The sequence below is a fragment of the Pseudopodoces humilis genome, chromosome 15, assembly GCF_049639895.1.
Source record: "Pseudopodoces humilis isolate 2021_Gansu_Grassland_sample_001 chromosome 15, ASM4963989v1, whole genome shotgun sequence".
Classification (NCBI taxonomy): Eukaryota; Metazoa; Chordata; class Aves; order Passeriformes; family Paridae; genus Pseudopodoces; species Pseudopodoces humilis.
Genome location: NC_142214.1, coordinates 18,888,009 through 18,914,563, shown reverse-complemented (window position 1 = coordinate 18,914,563; position 26,555 = coordinate 18,888,009). Strand labels below are relative to the sequence as shown.

General features: G+C 41.7%; 1 protein-coding gene and 1 long non-coding RNA gene across 3 annotated transcripts; one reads left to right on the top strand and one right to left on the bottom strand.

The window, feature by feature from the left end:
* The first annotated feature begins 12,359 nt into the window (after positions 1–12,359).
* LOC102108640 (homeobox protein CDX-1-like) lies at positions 12,360–26,159 on the top strand. The gene is made up of 3 exons (XM_005527506.3): positions 12,360–12,804; positions 22,301–22,446; positions 25,587–26,159. The coding sequence occupies exons 1-3, from the start codon at positions 12,360–12,362 to the stop codon at positions 25,839–25,841; spliced, it is 846 nt and encodes a 281-aa protein (XP_005527563.2). The 3' UTR covers positions 25,842–26,159.
* LOC106628396 (uncharacterized) lies at positions 15,380–25,772 on the bottom strand. Of its 2 annotated transcripts, none has more exons than XR_001331773.2 (3): positions 25,653–25,772; positions 24,871–25,046; positions 15,380–15,541 (listed from the first exon to the last, which is right to left on the bottom strand). It is a non-coding gene; the product is annotated as an uncharacterized LOC106628396 (long non-coding RNA). The 2 variants fall into 2 exon arrangements; XR_001331774.2 differs by having other exon boundaries at positions 24,871–25,049; positions 25,653–25,736.
* Positions 26,160–26,555: the final 396 nt, after the last annotated feature.

Sequence of the window (26,555 nt, the reverse complement as noted above, 5' to 3'; positions counted from 1 at the left end):
TCAAGGCCACACCGAGCCTTCCTCTGCCCTGGGCAGGTACCAATGTCCTCGTCACCTCCAGCAACAAGGAATGAGCTGTTCCCTCCCCTCACATGGATCTGGACCTGCTCCCAACAGCACCTCATGGGACCTGCAACAACAACCTGAGGCTCAGAGTGACACTTCAAACTTCTCAGAACTACCTAATTGTGAGGAGAGTGACCCAAAAAACACCCCCACACAAACACAGCGTGACAGGAAATGTAATAGCAAATGATTTTTTGCCAGTGCAGCAGAACTATTTTGAGCGCTTGGTGTGGACTCCAGCAATCCTGACAAACCTTTTAAGGATTACCAGGCTCTGAAGTAGAAGTTTATTTTCTCAATACTGTGATGCAAGAAGGGACCTGCAAGAGCTACTCTGCTTCTGCTGCTTTCTTTACAGTATCACCAGAAGGGAGAAAAATATCTCCCATCTCCTCTATGATACAGCAAATGTGCAAGGAAAGCAATTCTGTTCTCTCTTCATCCTCCTGTTCAGCTCCTCTAATCAAACAGAATGGAATGGAAAAGGTTTTTCCTAAAGGCCATTAGGGTTTGCTAATTATTGTGAAATGAGGATCAGTTCAAAATAATGTGCCTTTTTTAATTTGCTAATATTTACATCATCCCTGAGAGGAAAAAAAAAGGACAGAGTGGAAGAATAAGAAAAAAGCGGTCTGCAAATGTTTCATTTTCTCTTATTCCCTAAAGCAGCATTGGCATCAGCTGAAATTAGAAAGGAATATATTGAAATAGTCCTTGCCCTCCCAATGTGTTTCTGAGCAGTGGCACAGTGCAGGTGAGTTTGGGTGGAGATACCCCAGAGAGGACAACACTCACACCTTTTGAATGACCTGTCCTTGTCAGAGACCTGTCCATCTTTTCTGTAGTTGAATTCCACTCTGTCTCCAAACAGAGAAGCTCAGGGAAGCCATTTCCAGAGCTGTGCACTCCAGTTGTGTTTCAAAGCTATGCAACACCTTCATTTGACAAGGATACCAGGCAGTACCTGCTTGTGCAGAATACCTTTCTCCTCACACTTAGACACAACATTATTTTAGGATTTCAGCAGACAAGATCATGGCCAAAGAAGTGCATGAAGCAGCTCAGGCTGATTATTCTTATACAAAGGTGTAACCATTCTAAAATTCACTTTACAAGCTCAAAGACCTTATTGCAAAATAGTGTTTGCTTAAACCTTCAATTGGTGGACCTGGAAACAGCAGAAAGAAATATTCTGTTCTGTTGACACTAACAAACCCACAGCTCATTCTTGACTTCCTCATTTAAACACCTCATGGCCTCACTGCTGGTTTTATAATTACCTTCAAAGCATTTAGTGTTAACCACAGATTCACAGAGTACACAGGGTTCAAAGATCCTACACCTCTTACAGTATCCTCTGGTCTAATTCAACATCATTTTACAGAATATATTTTACAGAAATAGTTATAAAGAAATCCTCTCCCTCTGCTGTTTCACCAGATCTCCAAACAGACCTGCAGCTCTTTGTGCCTCGCTCTCTCTTCCCTGATCCATGAGATCTGCAGGACATGCAAAGCTTCAGGGATCCTCTCCCATCTGGAATCTCATTTTAAAGCCAACCCTTCATTTGCCATTTTTCTTTGAAAATCTACATCACAAATGTGGTTCCTTTGGTTCTTTCTATTTCTGGTGACATCCCAATAGAAGAAATACTTTATTAACGAGCCTCCAGCAGGTCCTGTAAATACTGAAATCACTGAGGCTGCATCATCTGGCAAGAACAACCTTCTGGATGGGGTTTGGATCAAACCAGCCACTGCAGCCAGCCCAGAGTCCCTGTTGTCTCATAGCAACAGGACCATTTGCTGAGGAAGCAGCACTGATCACCAGCTGGAGCACTTTTTGTTGTGGCTTATTCATGAGGCAAAGTCAGATGCATCCGTGGCTCTGAAATATCACTGGGACATGCCTTGAAACCCAATTTCATCCCCTGTGGCTGATGCTCACAGCTCAGCAGCTACAAACAGGAGAAGGGTGCAGCTTTCTCCTTGTTCCCAACAGCAATATTAGGAATATATTCAGGAATATTCAATACACTGAGCCACAAGGAGAAGCTGCAGCTCTTCGTTGATCTTTCTCAGGGCTACCTGAACCTATCAAAGCTTCCTTATTGATCCCTTCCCAACAGTTTCTGGAGCAAGGAAGATCTCACCACACTGGATTTGTGTTGTGCTCTGTCCAGCAAGCAAAACCAAGCCTTTCCTTTAACAACAAGTTAGATCTAAAAGTAACAAAAACCCCCAAGGGAACAAAAAAAAAAGGGTAATCATAAGCACAGTCAGGCTTTCAGAGGTATTTCTGTACCAGATTGTTTGTTTGGTTTTGTGGGGGATTTTTTTGTAGTATTTAAGCCCAGATTTTACTAAATGGAAATTTCTGGATGAGACAGGAGAAAATCTGAGTTGTAGCAACCTTTTGAAAAATTTCAACCTGTGAGGTTTGTTTATGAGAGGAGGTTTGCAATTACAAACCATAACCCAAAGAGAGGCAAGCAGCAATATTCTCATCAGAAACTGCTGAGAAACAAGGCAAGGAAGCCCCCAAATGTGTGATTTTGTGAGATCCACGGAGCTGTGCTGAGATGTATTTGTGTGCAGCCTGCAGGAGAAGGATGTTTTCATCTCGGGCTGCAGGTATGACATGAGCATAACATAACTGTGCTAACAGAAAAGCAACTAATATAGCAACTGTGATGTTTTGCCTCTGATTTGATGAGCTTGGAAATATTTGACAATGAAGGAATTTCTATGGTTTAATAAAAACCTGGACAATCTGTCCCTGTTACACCACATCCAGCATCCTGTGACTCCAAACAGCCAACCAAGAGCTAAACCTCAGCTGAGATTTCCAATTGCTTTAAATGTTAAAATTGTTGTTGTATTATGAAAAGTGATAGCACTTTGATAAAAAAGATCCCACTTTGAACATATTTAAGGAATAGCTCTGCTGAGGAAGAGGCTGCTATTTTCCCCTGTTGATTTACAGAGTAAAACTGTGGTTCAGCAGATGGCTCATTAAATTTTTGCACGGTGACTGTAGTAGGAGAAGGAAAAAAAGAACAAAACCAAACCTTTTCACCACAGCCACAGGAATAAGATGCACTGGCTGCTTGCTGTGTAATAAAAACTTTTTTAAGCTTTTATTCATGCACTGATCAGCAGACAATATCTCAACCTACTTTACAAGTGAATTCTCCTCATGTTTACAAGCCAGTCTCTATTTTGAGTTGCTTTGTTTCTGGATAAGACATCTCTTTAGAGGAAAGACTGAAAATTACATCTAGCATTTCCTGATGTAATTTCTTTTCCTTAAAAGCCTTTAAAAGGGAAGATTCCTGTTCATGATCTGTACACCTTCTGCTAAAATTTGAGTTCCAATTTTGGACATCTCAGCAACAATCTTTATTGCCATCTATTCCATGGCCTGCCCTTCCTGTTTTCCAAAAACAAAATGCTGTATTTATTTTGAAAATGGGATATCCTGTTGGAAAGCTTTGAGAAAAAAAAAGAACATACTGAGCCTGGGACCTCAAGGATTCCTTCCGGTGCCTTAAGAGAAATAAAGAAACAGTTTAGTCAAGAGAAGGAAATATGACAGGAAAAAACACTCAGGAGTTATAGTCAGAGCAATCCTAGAGAAATAAATAGTACAGAAATAATTAGAATTACATAAATGGTTCTTTTTCCATGTACACCCACAGTCCCATTCAGGAGCTGCAAGGAAAGAGAACATGACAGGACATTGGGGAAGGAATGTCCACACAGCAAAGACACACACAGAGAATTACTGCCATTGAAACAACCAACATCATCAGAGAATTCTATGAACAGGAGCTTCTAATAATATATTTAATTAAATGTGGGATCCTACGCTCAGCAAACATTCAAATAAACGTTGTTAACCACGACTCTTTATTCTCAGAATGTCCAAACTCCATATAATTATGCCAAGTGAGTTCTAATTACTTCCTAGAAGTATCTATGCAGATAATCATCTACCCCCAGACTATCTCATGCTCAGCTGAGCAGCCATGGAAGTCCCAGTGTAACAGATTAGATTTGAGCAGAAATATTTATCCCACTGCTAGAAGTACAAAGATAGAAAATATCTGCTAAATACTTTGATCTTCTTGAATATCAGGCACTGTAAAAAGTATGAAATACCATTATACAGCTGTAAAAGTGGAAACAAGGATTGTTATGCAAAACAAATGCAATGATGCGTTTATTCAAGCATACTGTCTTCCAAATAGTCAGAATTTAAACTGGGATTCTTCAGAGAAAACTTCAGTAAACCACACTCTGAACAATGCTGGAAAACTACAGCGACACGAAGCTTGAAGCCCAAGGATTGAGAATTTTGAAACACTTGTATTGCCTGTGACTCACGCAATTATCACATCTTTATCCAGCTCCTCCTGAGCTCTTTGTTCAGAATAATATCTTGCAGCAGTGAATTGCACATGGGGTTTATTCTGGGCTAAAAACAACTGCCCCTCCCACTCAGCACCTGGGAGAGAGGAGCAGGCAGAGGAGCATCTCTGCCTTTTCCCTTCTGGAAAACCTTTGCCCCCTGGATCTGTTCACTCAGATTCTGAGTGATTCAGCGAGCTCCCATGTGTGAAAAACGAGGTTCACCCTCTTAATAAATTATAAAAAGTTTCATATAAACAAAAAGACAATTAGGAGACAAAGAAAATAAAGCAAAGGGTTAAAAAGGCCAGGTGCCCTGGTGCATTGCCAGGAACACACCTGATATCTTTGGAACACCCTTTTTATCCCCTCCTGCTGTGAGGGTTTAATGCATATTCAAACTTTTCCAAAATACTTCCAAGAAGTATTTTGCATGGTCACTCCTTGGTTCCACCTTTTTAGAACTTTTCTCTACAAGCGGTCAGTGCTGATGACAGTCTGGGCTGAATTGTCCTTCCACTGATTACAGCTTGGGCCCCACTGTCTTTGCTCTCTGGGGTTTTCTTGCTTTGTGCAGAGGGACATCGCTCTAACATTCAGATTTCTTCTATGTCTAAAACTGGCTATCAAGAGAAAAAGTACAGACATAGCCAAAAAGCATTTAACATATAATATTCGTCCTAATACCTGCAAAAGCCAATATCACAATATGGATTTCTAACACATGGAAGGGGCACTGGCAGGTATTGTCCCTTCCCAAGTAAACAGATTAAATGCCCACACGCTGCTATTTTAAATCCCTCTCTTGCTGCAGCATTGCAGGTGCTGTGTGCTTCAACACAGCCACAAACCTCCCACAAAGAGACCTCAGAGCTTCTCTTGGGGTGATGCTGGAAGTTCTGCTTTTAACACCAAACTCAAATGTTTCCAACTCATGAGTTTTCGTAGCAGAATTTGCAGAAATACATTCAGCTAACCAGTACAAGTGAACCCAAAGTATTTGATTTATTTTTAATAATCTCATCTGGTTCGTGATGAATTTTTAACAATGGCAATGGCAAACCTACTACTTAGAGTAGCTTCCCTCAACAGGGCACAGCTAACATAAATAGCTGAAAGGCTCTTTTTGAGTTTACTGAGTAATTTTTGAACCCTAGAAACCACCCAGAGAGCCATATGCAAGCCTAATGCTCACAAAGCCATATTTCAGCTGCTGAGCATGAATTTGTGTCCTTAACAGGACGATGGAAGCGACTCAGTCCAGTTCTCTCATCAATCTGAGCTCCTCTGATCATAAACCATGGTGAAGAACAAGATTTTGCCACTGTACCCCTGGACAGCTTAAGATTCATTGCCATAAATTAAAGATTAAATGATGTAGCAATAGCAAAACAGAACTTGAGCTGTGCTAAAACCTGGCTCTGAGCTTTCCTCAGCTGCTGCCCTGTATGTTCAGCATTTCTGCTCTCACCAAACTCAAAAGTTTGGGCTGAGAAGCATCATCAGTAGCAGTGAATTGGTTATGAGGTGCTGTGGATGCCCCCCGAGCCCTTGGCAGACAATGCAGAAACAAATATTCCAAATGCACTTTTCCCTTTGCAGCTCCCATTTTTCTCCATGTCATTTATTTCTTTGCCTGTTACTTCCACAGTTGCTTCAGTCCTTGCTTATGGCCTATTTTATTCGCGGAAACTCCCAATTCCTGCACCACTCTGAGGAGATTCTTGAATATCAGTGGGAACAGAGCTTAGGGAGTTGACACTTATCTGGCCACTTCAAATAAAACCATAAAATTTAGGTTTTTAAACAACAGTATTAAGTTGAATTTCCAGGGACATAAATGATTAGTTGGCTGGTTGGGGGGGGGGGATGAGTTTGTTTTGGGTTTTTTGAGGGTTTTTTTGTCTGTTTCTTTTAGGTTTGGGGCTTTTAGTTTGTTTGGGTTTTTGGAGGGTTTGGGGGTGTTTTTTTTCTGGAGGTGGGAAATTGGTGGTGCTCTGGAGAAATCTGGATGCAGGGACTGGGAGAGGGGATCATTTCTGTGCTAATGCTGTTTCACACCGAGCTGGGGGTGGGGATTTAATCAATGTTGGTATTAAACGGAGCTGTGAAACTTGCTGCAGGCAGCACTACATTGATCCTTTTTTAGCTTGGTCGATCATTAAGTACAAATCCGAGTGGCAGCTCACAGGTTCTCCATCAGCCGGGGTTTTGCCCGTGCGATGGATTCCAAGTGCCACCTAGTGGGAATTGTCACTTTGGAGAGGCCATTGCGGTGACTTTCACTCAGGAGCTGTAGGAAAGGTACCTGTGCATCCCTCACCTATGCTGAGACACTCTCATAGCCAGGGATATTTTCCATACTAAAGGAGGGGAGGGATAAAACACACTTTTAAAAAATTTAAATTAAAAAAATTCTTGATGTTAGTGAAGATTTCGATGAAAATAATCCACATTTATTGGCTCAGCAGCCAAGCACCCAAATGCAGAATGTGCTCCTAGAGCCAGGTGTTCACAGAGCTTTCAAAACCATCACCTAAGGTAAGGAATTTCCCCAGATGAGATTTAGCAGCCCTAATATTAAAATATAACACATTTTCCTTCTAAATTTCAAGGAGCTGCAGACAGGGGAGTTTCCAGCAGCAGAGAAGCGTTAACCACACACACACAAACACAGAATTCCACGGATGGGAATGTTGGATCCCACTTTGCTGAACTCAGCTGCTGACTGAGCTGAGAGCAGGAATTCCCCTCAGCCTGGGGCTGGAACCTCGTGTTGTGCACCAGGTGAAGTGAGCAAAGGGAGCTCTCTGTGGATGGGTTTTTCTCCTGTTCTGTGGGCAGCAGAGGGGTGTTGGAGTCAGAGGCACAAAGAGTGCGCCCTTATCTCTGATACCCGGCTCTGACATCCAAGAAAACATTGGATTTCATATAACTTCCTGAAAAAAACTGTTAAGGTTAAATAGAAAAGCTAGGAGTGTAAATGTGTAAATTAGAGAGTTTCTTATGTCACTGGGTGAAAAAGTTAAAGTTTGGAGATTAAAGTAGTTTAGAGAACAGAAGACAAGATGGAGGATTTAGGGTGTTGTCTATCGTCCTTCTTCTTTCTTCTTCATCTTCTTCTTCCAGAGGTTTTTGGGTAGCAGTGGGTGATTGGATAGAAAATGTCACAGTGCAGCACACAAGTGTTGGGTCATTGGGTCACTAAGAAAAATAATTTAGTTGGCATCTGTTAATTGGGTAAATGGACATATAAAAGACCTTGAAGAAGATCTTTGTTGGCCATTTTACATCTTTCTATCTTATTGCACATAGCTCCTTGTACCTTGTATCCACGTAATGCTGATAAGAAAAGAATAAACAACCAAGTCCAAACAAGAGAAAAAACAGTCTCCCTCTCATCAACTTCAGTTCAAGGGGAAAAAGAACCTAACCAAGAAGAGTCATAAAGAGACAGAGGGGCAGGTGAGGCAGCAGGCACTAAAGAGTGGCTGCGATCTGTCTGCACTTCTGGGAAGGTTCTGGAGAATGAATATAGAGAATAACTGAAGGTTATGTGAATTACTGAAAGCTGCCACAGCGTCACCACTGCCAATCCCATTGCAGCAGGGCCGTGACTCACACAGCCCAAGGAGATCCAGTGCATTGCAAGGTGTTAAAATTCAAAGCACACAGAACAACAGTGAGGAAAGGAGAGGTTTTCTTTCAGAACTAGGAGTATTGTCAGAGTTCTTTTGAGAAAGCTGCATACTGCAACCATCCTAAAGGCTACGCTTATGTCAGTATATGTTAGCTGGAAGTTGGGGACATTATTTTAAGAGCATATACACTGATTAACAAAGAAAATACATTTGAAGCACAGCTGCTCTTTAGAAAATGCAAGATTAAAATGTCACAGTCCTGCTCTTGGCTCCTCACTGCCATCACATCCTGAGGTCATTCCCTGGTGTGCAGTGGCACAGTGGATGGCAGAAGTGTCCCAGCCCTGCCTGCTCACACCCCAGCTTGTCACCACTCAGCAATCCCACTTTGTACTACAGCACCTTTCAGACCCTTTTAGCCCAGAAAATTCCTTGTAAAAGTTAATATTTAAAAGCTTGGCATGTTCCATGTTAGTCCAGGTTTCAAAGGAGAGATGATACCATTAATCCAACAGCAGAGCAAAAATCCCTGCAACATATCCAGAATTCCAAGCCAGGATTCTTCAGGAGCTTTGATGCTTCCTGCAGCTGGAAATGACTGACACGAGTCCTGCTCCAAACAGAACTGAGCAGGCTGAGAACTTTGAAATCTCCCTAAATCCCTGCAAACCTGGAAAGGTCTCCTTGCCATGCAGGCAGCTGACCAGCAGCTGTCCCCATTGCTTCACTGGAGTCAGAGATCAGCCTTGGAACGGGAACACACCTCCAAAAATGGGTGCTGCTGCTCTTTGGAGACCAAAAAGGAAAAGAAAAGCTTCAGAAAAATAAAACCGAGCTACTGGAGCTCTGTCAGTGCGTAGATGAGAGGATGGGATGTGTGGGTCCGCATGCCAGGACAGGGATGTGGTTAAAAGGAGAGACAGGTCAACTTGGGGATGGGACCTCAGCACATCCATGGCTTTGTGACATGACAAAGGAAAGTTCTGGAGACTCATTCATGTGGCAGAAGAGGAATAATCAAAGTGGACTGCAGGATCCCAATGTTGCTGCTCGGTCTCTGCCCACACCTCCTGATAAAAGCTCCTTCAGAGATGTTTTTCCATCCAGGATCTCTGGTGGACAGCACTTCCCAGCTTCAGAGGATGGGAACTATTCAAATTTAGAACTAGAAAAATGTGTCTTAGAGAGGTCCAAGGGTGAAGGTGTTTTAGGATCATCTCAGTAAAGTTCTTTTCCCTCTTGAGAACTCAGGGTGATTTCTCATTTCGATTCACTTTGCGTTTGAGAACTTGAAAATATTTCATTTTAAAGTAACTATATTAATATGTGATTATTCACATAGCTCCAGCAATCACAGTCGAGTGACTGTGGTCTAACTAATAGGTAAGACTGAAATTATGTCAATTATAAAAGCTTGGACTAATCAGTAAAATAAAATAAAATAATAAAATGAAAAAATAAAATAAAAATAAAATAAAAATAAATAAAATGAAAAAATAAAATTAAAAATAAAAATAAAATAAAAATAAAATTAAAATAAAAAATAAAAAATAAAAATAAAAATAAAAATAAAATAAAATAAAATACAATACAGCTTGCTGGAGCCAGACCAGCTTAGGGTACTAAGGAATCCAAAGGAAGCAGTTTCCTGCTTCGTGGGCACAGCGTGTGGCCAGAGGAGCAAAGCATTGTCAGTCCAACCATCCCAGATTGTAAAGCCCTTTCTTTAGGCAGTATGGAAGAGGAAAAATCTCCTTCCATGTCACTATACCCATGTATTATTGAAAGCATCAAAAGGTATTTTATGTGATTTTTCTAACACACAGGAATAATCATCATTTCACTGATTTCAGTAGCTCCATAAGACAAATTAAACGATTGTGGAAAATAGACCAAAATGTTCCTCATGGAAAAATGCTCCAGTGGGAGAGAATGAATCCATGGCTGGAGCCTGGTGAATCCAACATTCCTGGACACCGCACAAGGGCAGATCCAACTCAGCCCTTCTGCAGAGCTCTGTGTTGGGCTATATCAAGTAGATAAAGCCTGCAGGAAAAGTCATTGAAAGAACATTAATTTAAACATTTTGCAGATAGCTGGAGGGCTCCAGTAAAGGAGCAAATGCTGCTTCTTCCTCTGGCTGATTTATTGCTACACCTGCACTCAGGAGAGGCACTGAAATGCCTACAAGGATGAGGCTTCAACAGTTTTGAAGAGGAAGAAAGGAAATGAGATCAACTTAGAACAAAAAGATGTAATGTATCTCTCTTTGTAACTATTTCAACACTCAAGAGCTACTGAGCAACCACAGTGCCCTAAATTTGAGGAGAAAAACACTCGAGTTAAAAAATAGGAAGATCCCACTACATTAAAATCACACTTTAACTGCAGTCTGTCCAGAGACATCTAGTTCTAAATTCTAAAGTCTAAACTAGACAACCGTGATTTATTTTGCTGCTGCAGCAGAATTAAGCAGTTCAGATCCATGACCCACTGATCACTGACTTCCCTGGATTTGAGAAGTCCTTCCCAGCAGCTCTGCTGGGTAGTTTTGAGTGGCCAGCTGTCACAGATGTGCAAATTGCAAGCGAGTAAACTCACATATTCAAGCAGCAGAAACAGCTTCTGGCAACTTCCCACCACCTAATGATTTTTAAAATACCTTTCAGCAATTACACCGACAAAACATCAGCCCCCCAAAAACAAGCAAAAGAACACAATTTTTACCCAAGTTCACAGCAGGAGAATCTGAAATACTCCAGCAGGTAGCTGTGCTTCTGAAATGATCAGTCAAAAGAGCTTTTTTCAGAGGCACATTGTGGATGCAGCCTAAGGACACCGTTCTCTCACTAAGGGAAACAAAGGTGTTGTCAGGTGTGCAAAGTGATTCCTTCCTCCTGGAAGCTGAAATGGTGTTAAAGTGCAAAAGACTCAGGGAAAAAAAATACACCTCTGAACAAAGAAAAAACTCATTATACTTTGCACCTGTTTAAGGAAAAACTCCTTTTAACAAGTCGGATCATTAATAAAGGTGCAATTAAGTATCACATCGTTAAAGGAGCAGGAATGAAAACAGGGTAAACTCCCATTAAGAGACAATGCTAAGGTATCTATCTCGTTTAAGAAAAGAAATCCACACTTTCTCTCCTTGCTGCTGGTTACAGATGATCTCGTAGGGATTTGTTACTCACAAACATAAGATTGCTCTTGAAAGTTAGGAAACTGCTTTCCTGAGCTAAAAAGCTATAATTTGCTCCCATATTTCCAAGGAAAGGTGTTACTTATTGTGAAGAAGCACAGCAATGAGAACAAAAAAAAAACCTTCAGGGAAAACTATCACTTATTTCAGTATCACAACTAAGATATAAGCACAGGGAAAGTGACAAATTCTGCATTCTCTCAATAACAGATTCCCTTTCTCTGAACGTTGGAGGTTAGAATAGAGAACTTCAATCACCGTGGCAAGCAGCCAGCTCATGAATAGCTTGCTAACATCAACAAGACTATTGGTATGAACAAATGCTCAAAATGACTATGAGACTTCTTGTGTATCCTTTGTAATGGTAAAATCACCGGGATTACTGTGGTTTCTAAGTGCTCTCCCACACAGATGAAGAGCTGAAGTCAAGAAGAGTGCTCATGTGAGGAGCTCTGTAAGAGCTGCAGTTAAACACTGAACTGCTCCTTTGGTTTTACTTTTATAAAACACAGAGCACATTAGAGCAGAACTACTACTGGACCAGGAGACACCAGGCTTTGAGTAACTCTGAGAGCCTGAAGTGAGATCCTGACATGCACTGCTCAAGAAAAATACAACTTCTGCTGCCTGAACAGTTTAACTGCGTACTCAGCTCTGCTCGAGGACCACGAGATTTCAAACCACATTCTCAAAGTAAAGAAGGGGGCTGGCAATACATAAAGATCTGTGAGAAAGGAAGCTCTGGAACTAGCAGCAAGGTGGGGTTGCCTGCATGGGCAGCCCTTCATTTGAATGCAAATGTAATTTTGGGGCAGGCAGTTATCTGTAACATCAGGCAGGACCTTAGTAAACTGTTACTACCAGCACCTGGTAAAACCATTGTTAATCATGTGTAGTAAAGGGACATCAGGGCTAGCAGGAGTCATTTATAGAGCCAGGCTGGGCTAGAAAAGAGAGAAAGAAAGAGGAGGGGAAGGGAGATCAAACAAACCCTGCGAGGAGCAGGATGTCCCAGCAAGACAAAGGCAGGCTGTGAGCATCATGTACGTGAGCTATCTGTTGGATAAAGACAGCAGCATGTATCCGGGATCCGCAAGGTGCACCAGCAACAACCTGCCCGTGCAAAACTTTGTGTCTGCTCCAGCCTACTCTGACTACATGGGATACCACCCTGTGCCAGCCCTGGACACCCACGGGCAGCCAGCACCGGCCTGGGGCTCCCACTACGGCCCCCAGCGCGAGGACTGGAGCGCCTATGGCCCAGGCCCTTCCAGCGCCGTGCCCGCTGCCCACATCAATGGCTCGTCCCCCGGGCAGGGCTCCTACAGCTCTGCTGATTACAGCTCCCTGCACCCCACTGCTGCTGCTGCTGCTGCTGCGGGGTTACCGCCTGTAGATACAATTAATGCCCAGCAAATCTCTCCCAACAGCCAAAGGCACAGCTCTTATGAGTGGATGAGGAAAACGGTGCAATCCACTTCCACAGGTAGGAGGGTTTTGTGCTGAGAAGAGGTTTTAACTTGTTGTTGTGGCATTTGTGGGGCTTTTTGCCAGGTTCTCTGTTCAGAGGGAAGGATTCAGATTAATAAAGAAAGATCTTGATTGCTCTGAAGGATTCTTTTGCTAGCAGTTTAAATATTGGTTCAATTATTGGATGCTAGGCTGATTATTTCTTATGTTTCTTGCTTTGTTCCTTTAATCCTGTGGGAAATGAAAAGCAATGTCCTTTCACTTCTCACTTTAGATATGTTTTTTTTAAATTTGTGATATCCAATAGTTGCTCTGAATAGGAGTCCTATCGATTGGAAAAGTATTGCATTCACCACCACTTATTCTTTATTTGCCTCAAGTTTTGGAGTACCTAGGAAAAGTTCAAGTAAAATATGCACAGCAGGGGGTTTCTACCAGAAACAACCCCTCCAAAGCTCAGAACACTGAAATGAGATCTGCAAGATCAAACAGTGAGCCAATGCTTTAAAAGCAGGGATGATAAGGAAAGTTTTGCTTCACTTTGTAGTAGCAGCTCTCAGAATATTCAGGAATAAAAGATTCATGGTAACACAGCCTGGTAATACAGCCATAGATCAGGCTCTACTGCGTGAGAGTCAATGAGTACAAAACAATTCTTCAATTTAAGCAGTAAAAATAAGCCATGAAGCTTGAGGGAAAGGTTCTGTTTGATTGGGAGGCAGAACAAGAGAGAAAAATATAAATATTGAGCATCCTTAAACAAAAGTCTGCACCCTGTATATGAAAAAAATATTAAACAAGAAGGGGGAGAAGAAAAAGAGGGAAAACTGCCTGAACAGAACAGAGGCATAATCTGCTGTATGAAGGTATTTGATCCTCTGAGGTGCTGAGCAGCTTTGACACGCACTGAGATCAGTAGAAATTAGGGATGCTCAATTCCTCCCCTAAAGAGATGCTCCCAGTATCTCAGTGTTGCATCCCAGGAAGGTTCCTTCCCTTTCCCTCCCTCCACACGTGCTTGTAAATAAAAGTCTTCAAAGCAGGGGACTGAATCAATCTCTGGTGGAAAAGCAATTACTTAAAACAGACATTAGAGAATTGAAAGCAACTGCACAGAAAAGCTGTCTGTATTAAAATAATGCATCTGATTTGTATGGGCAGAGTCCTCCTCACTCCTGCTGAACACAACTTTAGCTCATGGAGAGTCCCCAGAATTCTACAGAACAATCAGAACAGGCTGTTGCTCTGTGTGAATAAGAATTTGGGGGGATAAAAAAGTTTGTATTTTTAAAATTTGTTCTTCGCTGAGTATTATCCAAGAAAAAACAAGAGGGCCTGTTTTGAAAAAAAACATGCAGCTTATTTTTGAGGAATCCTTACAAGGGCAAAAAAATTGCTCACTAATTGTGGTATTTATAGATGGCAGGACCCTTGCTCAAAAAAGCCTCTGCTCCTCAACCCTTCCTTACCTGCTTTGTGCTCCTGTGGATTCTAATCACACCAAGGGAGCCTGATGTGCTCTGTGCTGTCCCTGTGACAGTGGGACATGGGATAAACTGATCCAGCACACACATATAGAGATATAGATACATAATATAAAATATCACATTATAATTGCTGCTCAAGAAGCACTTAGAGATTTCTAACTCTCCAAATTTCAACCCTGCAAAGGTCAGAGCATTCACAGGAGAGCTGGGAGTGTCTCCTTTCTGGAGTGGTCTAACAAGATATTGAGAATATCTGTGTCCAGCCCTGGAGAAATCAGCATGCCATAGGAACAGACCCTCCCAAATGTCTGTGGGCCAGGGGAAGGCCACATTTAAAAGCTACTGAGTGCTGCGTTAGGGGAAATCCAGAGAAGGAATTCTCCTGCTGCTTCTTTCCCTCTTGCATAGCTTAGTTTTTCTGCTAGGCCAGGCAGGCTCAGTGCCAGCAGAGCTGTTTCAATGGAGCTGGTTCCTTATTCTTCCTTCACTCCTTATCCTCTTTTGCTGTTTAAAAGGAAAGGCACTATTGTCCTTCATGGTTTCCCAAAAAATAAATTAATTTTAAAATATTTTCCCTTGCAGCAGTGTCAGCTCTAGGAAAGCACCTGAGTTTGGTTCTGTACATGCAGATGTTGCAGTGATTTCAGGTGTGTGACCAGGCTCACTGCAAATGTTGTTTGCTGGATCATGATCCAACCCCTCATTATTTTCTTAGATGAAATCCAATTTTTTTACATCCTTAAAGCTGTCTCTGTTCATTAAGCATTATCCTTCTGTCTCTTTACAAAACCTTTGGGAATTTCAGTAAAGGTTTGGTGTTGCAAGAATGAAGGAATCATTATTTCTTAGCTTTTCTTATTCCCTGTGAATAGATACAAACCACTGTTCTTAATGATGAGAAAAATTAGGCTCAGACTTACCTGAGGTGATCACAACAGAAATAATTTAGACAACTAAATTTTGTTATTTATTCATTACATGCTGCAAAGCACGAATTATCAATATTAATACTACAAATAATATTTCACTGTGAAAACAATAATTATTCAAGCAAGTAATTTTTTGCAAGATATTCTCAGAAATGTGCAAGAAACATTCCTGCAATCTCATCCCTTTAAGCCTGGGAGAGATTCTTGCCAAAGGTTCACTCACTTTGAGCAGTCTGGCTTGGAGCAGCTACAGGAGCAAGGTCCTGAATCCGTGGCATTCCCATCTCCAGAGATTTCATGGTTATCTTTTCTTACTGGTGCTTTGCAGCCTCATGTCCTGACAGATGACAAACAAAACACTTTATTGCAATTTCTACCACTGCCTCATGCCCTCCAGATCTTTTGATACTGTTATCTACACAACTAACCTGAAACAAAGGAAGAAATTACTTCAAATTTTGCCCTGTAACTTTAAAAAACAACATCAATGTAGAACCATGTGTTCAACTGATGTAAAATGAAATTTGTGAGGTTACCTGAAACCTCTGGATGATCTCATTATTTAATGTGACATTATCATACTGATTTACTAGAATGTATTTCCTGCAGAAAAGTCCTGCTGGGGCTTGCATGCATCCTGAAGGATGGCTGAGTGTCTGTCCCTGCCTTGGCACTGCAGGAATTGGGGTTGGATCCTCAATCAGAGTACATAGAATCCAGCACCCTGTCTCTGCACTCCTCAGGGTGCTGAGGATACAGGAAAAAGCTGATGTGTTTTGATTCAGAACACTTGAAGGAGGAAGCACTGAGTACTCAGGATTTTCAGCCACAAACACTGTGAGAAAAGACTCTAAGCCTTGCTCCTGAATCTTCAGCTTCCCCTTGGAGAGGGTGAGCACAGCCAGGACAAGGAGCAATTGGAACTCAGAACTGAACAAAGCCATAGCTAGAAACGTGAGGTGGTAATTCCACACACACACAAGACATAATTACAGGCAAATTCTTTCATTGAAAGTAGACTAAAACCACCTTAGAAGAAGCTACAAATCTCATCCTGTTGATTTCAGGATTTTTATGGAGCTGTGTCATCACTTCCACAGGAGCAGACTTGACTTTATGACTGTGTGAGAAAACAACACACACCTGTGGTAAAAGTGTGCTCAAAACACTGAGTTTGAGCAGTGAACTCCCAGGAGAATTTGCTCACAAAGCTGAAAGTGCACCTTAAGATCTGCACTTATGTTACCATAAAACAGGGTGGGGACAAGTTTTGAAACAGGTGAACTGATTCAGAGGAGAGATTTTTTCCTGTAGATGACAACTCTCCTATCATTCTTCTTCAATACAAATTTACTCTGCAGACATAAAGACAGTTTTCTGCTGCTAATGACAGGAGAACTGAGAACATCTTGACTAAAGGCACTGTAAATATATCACACTTAGTCTTTGAAGGAAGAAATTATCTTCCCTCAAACCTAAGGAAGAGGAACAAGCCTTTTTAGAGGTCATTCCTGTAAAATGCTGAATGCTAAAGAACATACAACACCTGGTGAAAATCTCAGTTAATCACTTTCCTTTTAACTTATACAGTCATTGGCAATGGGATTTCCCCTGGTTTGCTACTCAGAAATTCACCTACATTTTCTGCAGGTTGGGTGCTTCTGCCTGCCCAGTCATTGCTTAAAGAGAATAAAAAAGGCTCTGCTTCTGGTCCAATTCCTTCTGTGTGATGAAGATGAATAGAAAAGTTTACACCAGCAAAGGGAAGGACAGAATTGGCCAATGAGCTTTATTCCAGAATAGCAGAACATTCTAAAAATTGAAAACAAGAGAAAATTCGAGTCTGTTGAAATTCAGTTCTATGATTCTATTCTGTTTTTTTCAGCATGAACAATCTGAGAATGTATTAAAGAACAGATGAGCTAGATGCAGCAGAGAATACAAACACAGAATTTCACTGAGTGCCACAAACCTTTAGCACCTAATTTTGCAGTAATGTACAGGACCAGGACACCTACTTATCACACCATGGTTTCTGGCAGAAATATCATAGAGGATTGGATCTATGTCACATTTTCTAATACAGTGGCTGGTGAGGTATTTTAATTTAGCTTTACAGAACATCATGTGCAGCATAATATTTGTCTTCAAAACTTATTTAAAAATACTTTTGCTTCACAACTTCAATGAAGTCAGTGAAATTATTGACTTAAGTCAGGGAGAATCTGCCCCTTACTTTTCCTACACTTTTAAAGTACATAAGTAGTTAGAGTCCTAAACAAAACTCTGAGGCCTGCTCTCTGTCAGTTTGTATCTTTATAAACTCAAAAATTACCATCAGTTTTTTTAATACTAAAGTAACAAAGAGATGCAGGTGGAAACTGAGCATATCCAGAAGCTGTTTCACATTTCTGGGATGATTTAAGGTAACACCCAGTCACCAAGGACAGACATAACTTCCTCTGAAACACTGCTGAACCCTGGAATCCAGGTTGTAATCCCACACTATCCTATCCTAGGACATCTTCAGGCAGCTTCTGGATTTTATGAAAGATGCTGGTTTCAGTGCCTGCAGAATATTCCTGAAAAGTTGAGAGAGGAGGCTCTGAAAGAGGGCCCAGGGTTGGTTCTAATGCTAATTTATTTTGCTTTGTAAACTAGTTGTGAGGTCCGATGGTGGGTTTTTTTTTCCTTTCCTGGCTTACATTGTCTGAGGTTTTGAAGCCTATCTGTCATATTGAGGCAACAGACCCTTTTAACACTTCACTTTGCTTTGATATGCAGTCTTGTCTCTTCCTTCTCCCTCTTTTCTTCAGGAGTTATATTGCCGGAAAGGGTGATGATTTTCACAGCAAATAAAGAGGCCTTCTCCCAGCTTTATTGTCTTCAGAAGAAATACTCTGTGAATTTTATGACCAATGGGAAAGCTGTTCCCTTCCCCCAACTCAAAACTTGCCCAGTCACAAAAATTGCCAGAGTGGGTGTGATGGAACAGCACTGTTAAACTATATCCCAAAAAAGATCCCCAGCTCTGAAATATCTGATTTCTTGCTGGGCCAAAGGCACTCCCCAGTAGTCACTGTGCAAAAGAGGGTTTTGATAAAACTCCCTTTTCTTACATAGCTCATTAAACCCAGGAAATCCACTCCCCCAGCACAAAGGCAGGCAGGCTGCAGAGGTAGCTGCTTCAAAACCCTTTTGTTTCATTTCTCTTCCACCCGAGCACCAATAACCTCTCCAACCACAATTCCATGTACAACTGTCCACAACACAACATTCTCCCTAGAGAACTGACACAGCATTACTGATGAGAATTTTAACCTGTCACTAACAAAAGATCAATTGAGATGGTACAAAGCCAGATGTTGGTTATTTCACTCACCTAAGTGAGGAAAATATGCAGGAATTGGATTAATACAAGGACTTTTATCATTGCATCATTCAATTCTGCTATTATGGCCTGAGAAGCGAAGAACATTCTCCCACTGTCTATGGGGTGACTCCATCAGTCCCACCTCAAATTTTACTCAGGTAATATTTCTCCTGGAATTAAAATGCAATTAAAATTAAAGCCAGTAGGTCTGCAGAACACAGTGGAGTGGCTCTGCTCTGTCTAACAGATGGAATTTAGAAGCTAAAGTCCCAAACTGTTTAGGGATGGGCTCTGTTGCTGCTGTTTGTTAACTCTGGCAAATAAAAGTGTGCTTTGCCTTTGAAAGGAAATGCCATGTGCAGACTAATTCCAGCCCAGCATCCAACAAAGGCTGTAGGAAACTCTCACTGACATCAAGGAGAGCAAAGGCCTAACAAACTAAAACGTGGCTCTGCCAGAGCTGAAAGTATCTCTTGCAAGACTGGCAGATCTCAGCTCCCACTGTCTCTTGTCTATCACAGACAGTATTATTCTACATAGAAAAAAAAAATCCAATTATTGAAGACAAGATTTATGTGATACATCAGAGAATTTTTCTCAGAGCATTTCTCAGCATTTCCTTCATTTTGCTTTTTTACTTCTTAAATTATTTTCTTAATTTTAAGAAATTAGAAATTTTTAAGAAATTAGATGCCAAAGCTCCCAATCTTCCTTCAAAAAGAATCCAGATATTATCAATTCCACAAAAAAAAAAAAAAAAAAGAGTTACTCATAAAGAAATAAAGAATTTTATGGGAGAAAGTTCTGTTTTCCATGTTCATTTAATTTCTTCTTCAGCTAAAAAAGAAAAAAAAAACAAAACCACAGCCCCCTCCTATTCAGGTAATGAGGGTTTCAGCACTTAAAACCAGAAACAGGAAGTTTTTTCTTGAAGTTTACCACCTTGTTTTGGCAATAGAGGAACATTTGATATTTGTCTGTGCCTTCTGAATGAGAATAGAGGTCAAGATAAGATCACCTTGTTGCTCTTTTGTGTACTCCATCTTAACAACACAAAGGACACTAAGGAAACATGCTAAACATTTTGTCCCGTAGAATGACCCCAAATTCTCATTTGAAGAGGAAAAAAACCCTTAACTAAACCACCAGTTAGAGAGATCAAAAGTCAAAAAATATCAAGTGAGGCCTTAAAGCACCACAGGTGACCATATGTTAAACAAACAATTTACACTTCTAGTGAAGGAAAACAAATGTCCTGGTATTTATGTGGACTGAACTGAATCACTGCTGTTCCTTAGAGACTCTACAATTCTTACCTTAATGTTGTAAAATTAGCAGCACTTTTCACTTGATTATCAGTGTAAACCTCACTGGGATAATTCTGCTTCCACTGCAGTTTCACAGTGGTGGAAATGCCAGAGAATGAGAATGTCCTGTATCTTCCTCAGCCAGGCAGCACCTTCAGGCAGGTAACAGATTTGAGTCAAAGGAGTTTGGCTGCATGGATTGAGCAGAACCCACAGCCTAAGGAGCAACCCCACATCCATTTTCCCTATTGAAATATTCCAAGTACTTCAGGCTGATGGCCTTAAGAAAGCTAGATAATGCCCAGAGCATTGTAAAGGCACTAATGATGCTCCTTCAGGGCTGGAATATAGAAGCTGAAGGACCAAATCTGATGAAGACTTGGTGCTACAAGCCTGGGGAGAGTCCTAGAGAACCCCTGTCTTGTAGGGTGAACCAGAACCATGCCCATCCAGGATATAAAAAGATTTATTTACAGCATTGCACTGCCCAGAACTTCCAGTGCTCACCAACTCTGGTTCTGGGATCTATATAAATAGTCCTAAGAGGAGCAGAGCCTGAAGAAACTTCTAATGCAAGCAATAGTTTGGTGAGCCAAAAATTCATAGAAATAGCAAAGTCCTGACTGTCAAATACTGGGATAGGTGAAAGTGACCCTATATGGTGTGCATGGCAAGTAGACGGAAATGCTAACTTCAAATATGTCCCATAAAAAACAGAGACACCACATGTTCCTCCACAGAAGGAGGAAAAACATTAACCCAAGTTTCTGCTGTAGTTCTGTACCCTGAATTTTGATCTTTGGGTGCTATGAAACTTCAAAAGCAAGGGGACTGGGAAGGAGGGGCTGGGTGGGAATCAGGCCTTTGGCAGCACTGAGGGATGATCTCTCCAGCTCCTGTCTCCAGCCAGGGAAAGCTGGTGGCTCTGGGGCTCTGTGCCATTGGGATATACTCAGACCCTAAAATTTTACCAACCCCATGTCTGAGAATCTATTTCACCCTGTTCAAAATTAACTGCTCTTATTAGAGTGTAATTATTAGGGGTTTGTTGCTGTTTTCTGAGGAGCTAGGCATCCCTATAACCTCATCAGGAAAAGCTCTGTAAGCAAACAGGAGCTGCTGTGCAAAGGCACACGACACCTGCAGCAATTGCAGATGTCACCTTGAGTTCTCTGCATCACCCAAGAGAACCTGAACCTGAGGGGGGCTCTTCTGCTGCAGTAGCTGAGGACACAGATTCACAACCTCCAGCACCACAATGAGATACAGGCCAAAAAAATACTGAAAATATATTCCCTGTCCCAGACAATTCACTGGCTAAATGTGCTCATCTGAAGGAATGTCCATAGAAATACAGGTAAACAAGGAAGCATCAAAAAATGATTGTGGTCAGCAAAGATAACACTGGTCTCAACACAACAATGTGTTTATGTTCCCCCAAAAATGTGGGAAGAGCTCAGGCTTTGGCTTTAAGCAGGTGCTGATCTCCAGTATATTGATTATTGCCCAATATGAGCATAAGCCACAGAGGAAGGGAACCAGCAGCAGTCTTTCCCATTCTCAGCTTTCTTTCAGAGCAGCCACACATTCTGTCCTCAGAAATGACCCCGTATGGAATCCATAAAATTTCAGCTCCTTGCATCTCTGTTCCCTGGCTCCTGTCATCTGCCATTGCCTTTTAATGCCCTGGATGTTGCTGAGCTGTGTCTGCTCCACTCAGCTGCACCCACAGCTGAAGGGAGGCAGCAGTGCTGCTCCCAAAACAGCAGATGCTGCAGTTCCCTACCCATTGTGAAGTAGTATTGCTTGCCTTTTCTCTGTTTCATGAACTGTCATCTGAAAATCTATGTCACTGTTCCCTGCGCTGTTATCAGGTCGTGGGCAGATTGTGGCAGACTCGACAACACAAACTCCAAATTGCAGTAGCAATCACAACATGGTAGGAATTTTTCTAGCAACAAGAAGTGAGGAATTTAGGAATCTCTCAGTATTTTCTGTGCAGTAAAATGTCCTTCACAATTTTCTGAGGCAGGTAAGAGCATCAGCTCTAGGGACAGAGACAAGAGCAATTCAACACCAGGCAGGAAGCTTGCAGCAGAGCTGGGGACAGAATCCAGATTTCCTGGCTCCTTATTCTTACCAGGAACGCCTTCCCTTTCACAAATGATAACACAGGGGTGATAAAGAAGATGAGAAGCAGTTTATTATCTATTTACTAAGGAGCAAACCTAATATCTGATGGTATGAACCTCTTGTGTTGTAAATCAAGACTGAGTCAAGGGAGTTACTCTGGGTAAGCGCATTGAGAATCAGGCCTAAAATCCCTGCAGATATTTTCAAACTTAAAGCCAGATATTTTGTGTTACTAAGGTGAAAAAATTCTAGCTTGAAGCAATGTGTTCTTCTTTCAAAACAGGTAAAACAAGAACGAGAGAGAAGTACCGAGTGGTTTACACAGATCATCAGAGATTAGAATTAGAGAAGGAGTTTCATTACAACAGATACATTACAATCAGGAGGAAGTCTGAACTTGCTGCAAACCTAAGACTTTCCGAGAGACAGGTAGAGTATGGATCACCCACCCAGACTTTCCTTTGAATTTATGATTGCTGCTGAGGAGATAACTGTATGGTAAAGAACACAGAAATGTTAATGCCTCGAGTAACCAAACACTGGGTTTTCCTTTGCAGTAGAACCAAACTAGAGCTGTGCAATAATGCAGAAAATGCAAACACCAACTTTCTCCCATTCTGAGAAACATGGGTTAAACCACATCATCAAAATCCTGCCTGGATTTCTCTCTGGGCTGTGGTAGCAGGGAGAATTTCATGCTGAACTTCCTAAAGCAGAAGTCCTGGCTCTGCTGAAGTCAGTGGGAATTCCATAACCAAACCCAACAAGGTTGGTGTTAGCGGAGATGGAAGTGATGAGCTCAAGTATGTTCAGGACACTTGAAGGGTTTTGTGTCCTTGGCTGCCTTGTACCTTTTGTTAAAGATTTCCTACATACGTGCTACTTCTTTCTCCTGCCCCATTTCCTGCCCTCCAAATTCCACTTCTGTTCCCAGAAGATAAATCAAAATGCAATCCCATGATTAGGACTGATTCACCATTGTTTTATGGGCTCTGCTGAGCAGGAATAGCCCAGAACCCACCCAGCTGTAGCACTGGCCATCCAACTTGAACCTGGATCACATGCTGAGCTCACAGAAATGGACAAGCAAACATCCATTTTGCAAATATTCCTCAATCTGCTGCTGAATTTATCAATCTGCTGAATGCCAGGACTGAATTGTTGAAAATTAAAATTGTTTCAGCCAGGTATAAAAAATACACTATATGTCTTTTTGCTGGCTGTTAAAACATTCATCATTTGACTTAGTTATGCTGAATTTTAATCTTATGGCCCTGCTTCTGTAAACAACCAGTGACATTTACTTGAAACTTCCTAGCTCAGTGATAATTCCCTATGATTTTTTTTTTTTAGTATATTTGAAGAGGTGAAACAAAAATACATGACCAATTTCTTTGTATATATTGGGGAAACTTGGCAACAGCTTTTGCAATATTTGTTCTTCATCATCAATATATCAAGAACAAAATGAATTCCAGTTTATACAACCTACATCTCTGAGGTGTTTTTTTAAAAATGGAAGATTAAGTAAGAAATACCTGACAACTCTATCATATGAGCATAGCTGAACACACACTGTTCTATCCCAAATTCCTCTGCACACCACCTAAAACCTCAACTGATTTTCTGGAAAAACTTTTTTTTCTACTTCAGCCAAAATCCAAAATTGCCTGGAAGGAATATCTCAAAAGGACAAAGAACAATTGTTTAAACGAGGAAGGAAAGATGCAATATCTAATTAAGAAAAGAAAGGCAAAATGAAGCACTGTTAACATAGGAAGGATACAGAAATAAAGGAGACGACAAGGATGAGAAAGAAGAGAGAAAATCAGACTTCAAGGGAAGAGATTTGCATGGAAAAATGAATATGGAAAGGAAGGAGGGTAACAGGTAAAGAATAAGTCAGACAGATGCAACTGGCCCTGTCAGCTTTTAGACTGACATTACAGACCTGTTCTTACTCGGATTTATTTGATAACTGGCACACAACCCTGAAGTGCCTACTGATTTCTGCCTGCATATCTGCTTCCCTAGTTTAACAACAAAAAAAGCCCCTCAATTCACAGGCAGGTAAGAACACTGAAGCCAGAGGGCAATTCTGAAATGTTGGTTGAGTTTTTAGACTGTTTCACCTTTTCATACATTTTGGTAAATGCACGAGAAAAGCTGGATTATCTCTGCACAGTCAGAATGCAAGAGATCTGAGAGGGCTTGAGATTGGTTTAATGGAACATAATTTGGTACTGAAATGATCCTCCAGAACTAAGACAACAAAAGGAACTGCCAAACATCTCAGATAGCAGCCTGGGACTTAAGAGACCTGGTTTAAATTTACATGGGCTTTGCAGGTATTTGAATCCTTCAGCTGTAAAATGGAATTGTAATGCCACAAGGAGAAGCACCCTGAGACTGTCACAGAGAGTATTTAAGATGTTTTGTTGGGCTTCACCAGTGGTTTTCTTTTAAAATACAGCCTGGTAGCCACAAGTGTTATCACCTCTCACTTTCACCTCCTTTCCAATCATTATTCTCTTTCCCTTTCTAGTTTCCATCAAAAAAATAACCAGACTGACCAATATTTCTCAGCAAAATATTGATTTTTTTCCTTTGGGTTATAGAAAACAGTGACAGAAGTGTTTGCTGTTTGAACAAGAAAACACAACAAACCTGAATGAGGTAGCTTGACTTATTACACTGTCCAGACGTGATCCAGAGCCACTTCCAAGGATAAACAGCTGGAGAGCACAGCTTTAAATCCAACCCTGGGGTTTCACATCCAAAGCCAGTCCAGTTACCACAGAACTTGGCACACCTCAACAAGCTCTGCAGTATTTTCAGCTGACCATTACTCACCTTCAGCTCACATCCTCACTTGTCCCACCCCGATCAAGATCCACCTTCAGCAGGTCCTTCATTCCTTCCTGTGTGCCTCTGACAGGGCAGGGACATTGGTGGCACTGGATTGTGTGGGAAGCAGCAGCAGGTTCTGGCTACAACCACAAATGAAGTAGAGGGCACTCGCGGCTTCACTGCTAAGACAATATTTTGAATTAATGTTGTGTATTGCTGGTGAAATTCTGGTCAGAAGTGGATTTCCACCGGCTTCCACATTGGAACTCACTAATTAACATGCAGCATCCAATCAGGAAAGCTTTTGTGCCTCAATTTATAGGCCAATAGCAGATCTTGGCTTGCCCTGACTAGGGCATACAGTTTTCAATGTAACAATACCCTTGCATAATTTTGGCAACCACTAGGACACATGAGATTCTGTTCTGTTAGATTTTGTTTCAAAAAATTAAATAAATCAAAGCTCATTCCATAAAGAAATAACTGAACTAACAACAAAATTCACTTTTTCCTCAATCTTTTAATAAATATTTTATTACTAGATAGGAAAGATTACCTGTATGACAAACAAGCAAACAGCTCTGTTGTCTCAGTTTGTCATTGCCTTTCTCAGTGCTCCTCACGCCACTGATTTTCCCTATGATTCTGTGACTAAATACACAAAGGACCACATTCAGTCTGGTACCAACTGAAAACAATTTTCCTCTGCTCTCCTGCAGGTGAAAATCTGGTTCCAGAACCGCAGAGCCAAAGAGAGAAAATTAATGAAGAAGAAAATGACTCACTTTGATGGCAGCGGTCTGGGCTCTCTGCAGAGTGACTCTGGCTCCGTGAGCCCGATGCCAGGTCCTGACGCACAGACTCATTCGGAAATGGCCGGTTCTTTATTCCCAGCGCCACCTGCCCCGGCTGCTCTCCCCATGAGCGCTTTGCAGCACGGAGGAACCCTGCAGCAGGTGGTGGCCTCGCAGTGAGCGAGAGCCACGGACCGGTACCGGAGCACTACAGGACCCAGGGGGGGTCCCCAGCGTGACACAGCTTCAAGGACACTAAACCAAGAGCCACCTGCCAGGTGTGCAGCACAGCACGAGCTGCCAAGGGCCATGGAACTGCAGGAGTCCCTCGGCGAGAGGATGCCTGTGCCACGAGGCGAGGAGCCCTCCGGCCTGGGAGCAGCTTGGCACGGGGAGGGAACGGCCACAGCCACTTGTTCCACTGCAGACACACAAAGAAAAAAGCACAAAACTTGCCCCAGGTAATCAATCCCACACTGCTGAGGCAGCTGTGCCTGAGTGTCCCTCGCCCCCAGGGAAAGAGAATATTCCTGCTCCTTTGATCTCCACACAGGTTCCATGTATTGATCCCACTTGTGGACTTTACACACGCATCTTGAGAAATGCAAACCTGGCTGATGTGTTTTGACCCACTTGATGGAAAGCCTGGAGCTGGGTGGTTGCACTCACTACACGTTAAGGGCAAAGGTCAGGGATGAGCTTTTTGGAATTTTGGGGGGTTTGACAGGTATGATTTCCAATGCTCCAGACACAGGCACTCTCTGATCTTGCTATAAATGTTTTGAAAGCATTTTGGAATTGTGAATCTTGGCCCAAGTTCATATTTGGACAAAGAAAATTCATGTCAGATTCATTCTGGATCCCAAAAGAAAGAGCAAAGCGAGGCAGAAATCC